The 6,602-nt window shown below is 30.8% G+C and overlaps 1 protein-coding gene across 1 annotated transcript; it reads left to right on the forward strand.

Annotated features, from left to right (window-relative positions):
* Positions 1 to 965: 965 nt before the first annotated feature.
* Positions 966 to 2,588, forward strand: LOC145032026 (RNA-binding (RRM/RBD/RNP motifs) family protein). Its single transcript, XM_078980690.1, has 3 exons — positions 966 to 1,164; positions 1,710 to 2,162; positions 2,261 to 2,588. Exons 2-3 carry the CDS (start codon positions 1,719 to 1,721, stop codon positions 2,411 to 2,413), a joined length of 597 nt encoding a protein of 198 aa, XP_078836816.1. The 5' UTR covers positions 966 to 1,164; positions 1,710 to 1,718; the 3' UTR covers positions 2,414 to 2,588.
* The last annotated feature ends 4,014 nt before the right edge of the window (positions 2,589 to 6,602 follow it).

Here is a 6,602-nt window from a genome sequence, read left to right on the forward strand (position 1 = left end):
TGTAACGGTGGATATAAAGGGGATTGTGACACATACCAAAAATGAAGGTGGAGTCTTCTTCTTCTTCTTTTTATTTTTATTTATTTTATTTTATTTTAGTATCATTATTCTTATTTTTTTTATCTGGAAGATAACTTAAACAAAGTGGGGATGAAACTGATAACAATTTTCTACACATGACTATACTTGTAAAAGTTAAAAATGTAAATTCTTTTGGACAAAGAAAGGGCTTAATTGGTCCAATACTTCTGGGCCAATACCAAAAACGGGCTGAGAATAGACATGAACAAAAAACCTTGTCTTATACTAGCTCCAAAAGAACCGAGATCGAACTTCTCTAAAATGAGTCCGAATCATAAAAAGATCGGACATCCCAGACCACTCCAAAAGAAGAACGGACCATTATTCCAAAAAAGACAGGACCGCTCTGTGACTCATGCAGAACTGGTACAAGACCGGCCCTAGACCAGTCTCAAAAAAGACGGTAAGCGGAAGCTTATAAATATATAGTTTGTGTTAATTACAGAATTTTAATCATACATTACCCAACTTATTCACTTATTTTTCTATTAAAATTTAGTGTATCGGTTTTATTAGATCTTAATGTATCATTTTGGTGTTAACCATACATTTGTTAACAGAAAATCTCGAAATCGAAACCGAACTGAAAAATGTGTACGCAAAGACCACGAGATTGGTCTAAAAAAATTCCAAGACAACTCAGGACCGATCTAACAAAGTTGCGAGAATGGTGTTAAAAAGACTAAATTGTTTCGAGACCGAAAAACAACCAATGTGCATCTCTAGTTGAAAACAACCAAAATATTATGAATTATAAATAAACTATAAAATTAATTAAAAGTCTAAAATATTATGATTTATGTATTTTTGGTGTTTTTCTTAATAATATATTAAAACCGCAACCCTGAAATGTTTTGTTACCCGGCCCAACAATAAAGATATGTTTTCACTTTTCACTTTTCAAATTTCATGCGGTGATGGAGTCGGAGGTGTATGAACGATTACTTTGACACTGAACAAAAATCTCTCTGAACAGTGTCTCCGCCGCTCTTTAGACGACGCACGCTGCCGGCTGCTCGGCTCCTCTCGTTGGCGATTCCACGGTGAAATCTCCACCATTTCCTCTTCCTCTACTATTCTCAAGTAAGTGCCCTAAACCTAATTTTAGTTTCTGAATTTTGTAAACCCTAAGAGATGACAAGTTATTAGAATCGTATACATGTTAGTTTTGTAGGACATAATGTGATGCATTATATTTGATCCGTTTGATATTCGATCCCCTAAAAAAGACGCCGACTGAGAAATTGCCCACATTTCCCCTTTTCCTGCTTCTTAGCCTTTGACGCGATTTCTTCCTTCTCCTTGCATCTTTGTCTCCTCCGTCCAACGCCGCTTTGTCTGAACTCCGGCCTCCTTCCAGCGGTTAGAAAAAACCCTCTTTTTTTCCCTCCTTTTTTTGTTCGAACTGCCACCGGTTATCTCATCATCTTCACTTGTTCGATTGAACAACTTTCGTTTTAGCTTTTAGATGACTAATCGTTCATCAGTTATTACCTTTTTTTTGTGTTTCCCTAATCCACATAGTTTAGATTAAACATTCTGTTGATGATAAATTAACATCCATCAACTTCAAATGTAAACCAAATTTATTGATTTTAGTTTCTTTATTTGATATCTTTTCCAAATAGATCAATTTAATGGAACCATCATCCGAGGAAGAATACGAGACATTTAAAGAAAAGGTGGAAAGAACAATTTACCTCGACAACATCTCAAATCAGGTGACTGAAGCTGTTTTAAAAACTGCACTTGATCAGTTTGCAACTGTCAAAAATGTTCAGTTCATCCCCACATACTTCAACTCATGCACCATTTATGCTGCTTTAGTGGAAATGGAAACAGCAAAACAAGCTGAAGAAATAGTTAAAGAAATTAGTGAATCACCATTTATGATATCTGGTATGCCAAGACCTGTGAGAGCACAAAAAGCTAAAATTGAAATGTTTGATGATCGCCCTAAAATGCGTCGCGAAAAGATTGTATGTTATTGGATGGATCCAAGTCATCCCAACTTTGATGTTGTTAAAAATTTTAAGAATTTGACCAAAAAGCATGCTGTTGCAGCGTCGTTTATGATGGAGGTAATTTGGTAGATAATTGTATGAAGTGTGAAATAGTTTTGATGTTTGGTTTTTTAATCATTTTATGGTGAATATGGGGAATTGTTGTTGTGTTTTAGAAACAAATGGAAGAAGAAGAGAAGTTGCATAATCAACAGGAAGCGAGTTTGAAAGCGAATTTTAAGAAGTATGAGTTGATCGATAGTGCACAAGGTGATGGGACATTTAGGCGATTGGGTGCTCGTTATGGGACAAAGTATAATGATTTTTGATTTTTGGATTAAAATATAATGGTGGAGTAGTTTTTTTTTTTTTTTTTTTTTTTTTTGGCTTCTAAGAAATTATTTCTAAATGCACATGTTATACTTTAGGCTATCTATGTGAATGTATAAATGTTCAAATGATGTACCAGATGAGCCACTAGGTGATGGTTAAAAATGTTTTGTTTTTTTTTTTCTTCCAAATGTGGCTACATAGACATTTATAATCGTTTCTTCTGCTCAAAATGACCGTTTTACCCATCTAAGGTTAACATAAATTGGTGTTGGTTGTATTGGGTTTGTCACCTCTCAAAAGGTTTTTTTTTTATTTAATTTTTTTTTGATGGAAAGAAAAAGAACAACTGTTTCTGATTCTAGTTATCATAGCTCATGATTTACCAACTATCAAAGTTGTTACTACTATGGCTTTGGAGTTTGTCTTTTTTTTGTTGGATCAACTCAACTAAACCATAAACCACAATTATAAAGGCCAATAAAGTCATGTTCTCATTCTAAGCAATCTTTAAAGAACACCATTTTAGTGTTTGGAATTAGCTTCGCACTCCATATATATAAAGGTCAAACTACTTGGCCTATACAGATCACATCTTTAGTGTTTGGTTGGAATTCACTCGAAGTCAATAATTGTTGACCAAGAAAGACATGAAAAAGACGAAAAGATTTGTACATAAACAAAATGAAGAAGATGAAATATATTGTATATATGTTTATATAGTGATAATGACTTGAAAGGGGAACAAACTATCGATTTTGTTCACATTTAGTCATTAAATTTTTTTTTTCTTTATTTGTTATTGAACTATTGAAAATGTTCACATTTCACATTTATGACCGTTAACAATCGGTTATAAGGGTAAAATGTAAACAATTTCAATAGTTCAGTTGCAAATAAATAATGAAAAAAAGTTTAGTGACTAAAAGTTTAGTCACTAAACTTTTTTTCATTCTCTATTTGTCACTGAACTATTGAAATTGTTCATATTTTACTCTTATGATCGGTTGTTACCGGTCATAAGGATAAAATGTGAACAATTTCAATAGTTCAGTGATAAATATAGAATGTAAAAAAGTTTAGTGACTAAATATGAACAAAATCGAAAGTTTGTGTACGATGTTGTTATTATTATTATTATTATTATTATTATTATTTTCTATTGTATAACAAACAAACATAATGCTGCAAATATATACTTGATTTTAATTAAATAACTTGCAATTATCTTTTTGTATCAATTCTAAAAAATAAACCGAACCGTTATGAGAAACTTTTTGTTTGTTTATCTTCAGAATAAGTATTTTGCATATGTCAGATGTCATCTTTGTGACAGAATTATTTTTTCTTTGATGAGAACATGGTTCTTGACATCTTACTTCCCTTACATTACTCTAAATGGGATTTTTGAGGTTTATTGTAATTGTTGTTGTAATGATTTATAATCCAATTTTATGCATCTCAATTGCAGCCTTCGAAGGGAAGTTATTGATCTATACGAATGTTTAGACTTCAGTATAGCAATTGGCAAAGCCAATCCACACATATATTAGTACCTAGTCCCTTCTAAGTCAAATATAATAAAAATTCGAAAAAAATAATATTTTTAAAAATAATTAATAATATCATAAAAAACATAAATATAGCCATAATAATTACAAAAAATAAAAAATTTAAAAGAAAATACTTCTTCTAGCCTTTTAGATGTAAAATCATTGATAATGCAATCAAAATCAATTTTATCCGACATGTATTTCTTCAGAACTAATATTGACAAACCATTCAACATTTCTTAAAATATTTATAATTTTAGTTAATTCTTCAATAACTTTGATTTTTTTTTTCTGCAAATACAACAATAACATGAAAGGTTAAGAAGATACTATATCCAATAAAAGCATTTGGATTTGGGTAACAATCCGTAACTTTAAAATGCTCATTTAAATTAGTATCCTCTTCATTCAAATTTATAGTTTTCTTCATTAAAATTATTATTATTATGTTCATTTAAATTAGAGCTCATTAATTTCAAAAACTTATCCTCCTTTTTGTTTTTGTAAAAAAGCATCAAAAAAATTTTGTTTCTTTTGTTTTTCGGAGAAATGTTTTTTAAGAGACATGTTAATAACTAAAGACTAATTTAAGAAAAGTATACACATTATTTCTGACTCAAATTTTACCTGATTTCTATCTCAAATTTTGTGGAAGCCTAATATCAAATCAATCTATAAAATATAATCAGGAACAAAGGTCCATTAAAATGATAAATAAAATTAAAAAAACTAATAAACAACAATTCACATTACAATATTACCTTGCTATCTAATACTTTAAAGCTGAACCTTTGAAAAAATAAGCCAAAAGCAATACATTAGAGATTTTGGAACATAAGACTTTTCATTATACAGTTACAAATCTACAAACATAATACCTAATTGAGTAAAAATTATAAAACATAGAGAACTGATTTTCACTTTTTCTAAATAAAAGGGACTTCAAAATCTGATATACAAACAAAAGATATAAGATTTTAGAAACAAGAATCTGGTATAACCTAAAATGAGATTATGAGAAGAAAAACTCAGAAAAAAATGATACACAAACCTATAAGCTTTCAAAAACAAAGATCATACCTTTTTATCTGATATCAATCAAGTCACAAGGATCCGAAATCAACACAAAATCAAGAGTAAGAAATGAGAAGTAGAAGGAGAATACGAGAGCGTATGAGAGAAAAGACGATAAGAAGTCGAAGATGAAGTTAATTGTGACTATAAGATAGATATCAGGTGACGATTCAAGGCCGTGAGAGTGAAAGATAGAAAGCAACATACCGTTATTCAATTTTTGAATCCCATGTCAGAGTTCTATTGTCGATTCAGGAGGTGGTGATGTCGATTAAGGTATTGAGGATATCGATTCATAAGGCGCTCTAATTGGCTAATTCTTGCTTCCTTTGTTGATGTTCGACAGTTCTAATTATTCGTTGCAAAATGCATTCAATCGGCAACAATTTGTCTATCTTTTGGGCTAATTTGTGTTTGGACTAACTTTAGGCCCTAATAATTTAGGGGTGTTTGGGATTGCTTATTTTAGGTGCGTATTTTCTTATTGAGGTTTGACACCGCTAATAAGTTGTTTTTAGTGTTTAGATATATTAAAATAATAAGTGCTTATTGAGTAAAATAGAAAGTTTTTGATAAGTTAGTGGGTTCTTACTTATTTAAAATAGCTTATGACTTATTTAAACCAATTTACCATATTAACCATGTTGTGTTTGTGTGTGTGTGTGTGTGTGTGTATATATATATATATATATATATATATATATATATATATATATATATATATATATATATATATATATAACCTTATTGGTCATTTTACATCTATAAGTAGAAATTGTCAAACATTAAAAAACAACTTATCAACTTATTGTGTTTTGATACCGGAGAAGTTAATAAAAACACATTTTTTAACTCCAATTTGACACCGAAAAAACTGATAAATACTTTTACAAATAAGCATAAATTGTTTTAAATAAGCAATCTCAAACACCCTCTTTAAATAAAAATTTTACACATATACGCTACATACCCCAAAATGTTTGGGCCCTGGACGATCGCCCACAATCTAGGTAATTGGGTGTTTTTATGTAACACTTATCTTTTTCTTTTAGTAGCCTTCTTGGTCCATGAGTGTTACTTAGGCAATTGGGTGTTGGTTACATGGATCATGGCCCTTAGGTTTTGATATTTTGTTCAAATTTTTTAAAACGTTTAATAAATAATGTAACATCCAAAAAATTTCAGATAAAATTTTTATTTTTAATTCATTTTCAAAACATCTAGTAAACATGTCAAAACAACCAAAAGTGTCATATTGTAATAATATCATAGTACAAATCCCAAAATCACGTAAATGCGGAAAATATGGGCAGATGCGGTGCGATCAAGCCGGGACCTTTATTACCGAGTTGGAGGTACCTGAAACATAAACTGAAAACCGTAAGCACAAAGCTCAGTGAGCTCACCCAAAAATACCCCATACTATACATACATAACAGTCAAAGCATAACTAGGTCTATTTCACCCTCCTTTTTAGATTCAGAGTGAACTCAACAAGTTGGTGGGACAACTCGACGAGTGGTTAGGGTTTTTCCCTGATCTTCTGGAATCTGCATGGGCT

Source organism: Lactuca saligna, chromosome 2 (assembly GCF_052625555.1).
Source record: "Lactuca saligna cultivar CGN05327 chromosome 2, ASM5262555v1, whole genome shotgun sequence".
NCBI lineage: Eukaryota > Viridiplantae > Streptophyta > Magnoliopsida > Asterales > Asteraceae > Lactuca > Lactuca saligna.

Bases quoted from the DNA above. Each gene is read 5' to 3' on its own strand.
- LOC145032026 (XM_078980690.1), top strand. From the start codon at position 1,719: ATGGAACCATCATCCGAGGAAGAATACGAGACATTTAAAGAAAAGGTG. The intron at 2,163-2,260 runs GTAATTTGGTAG...GTTGTGTTTTAG, and splicing joins CAGCGTCGTTTATGATGGAG to AAACAAATGGAAGAAGAAGA.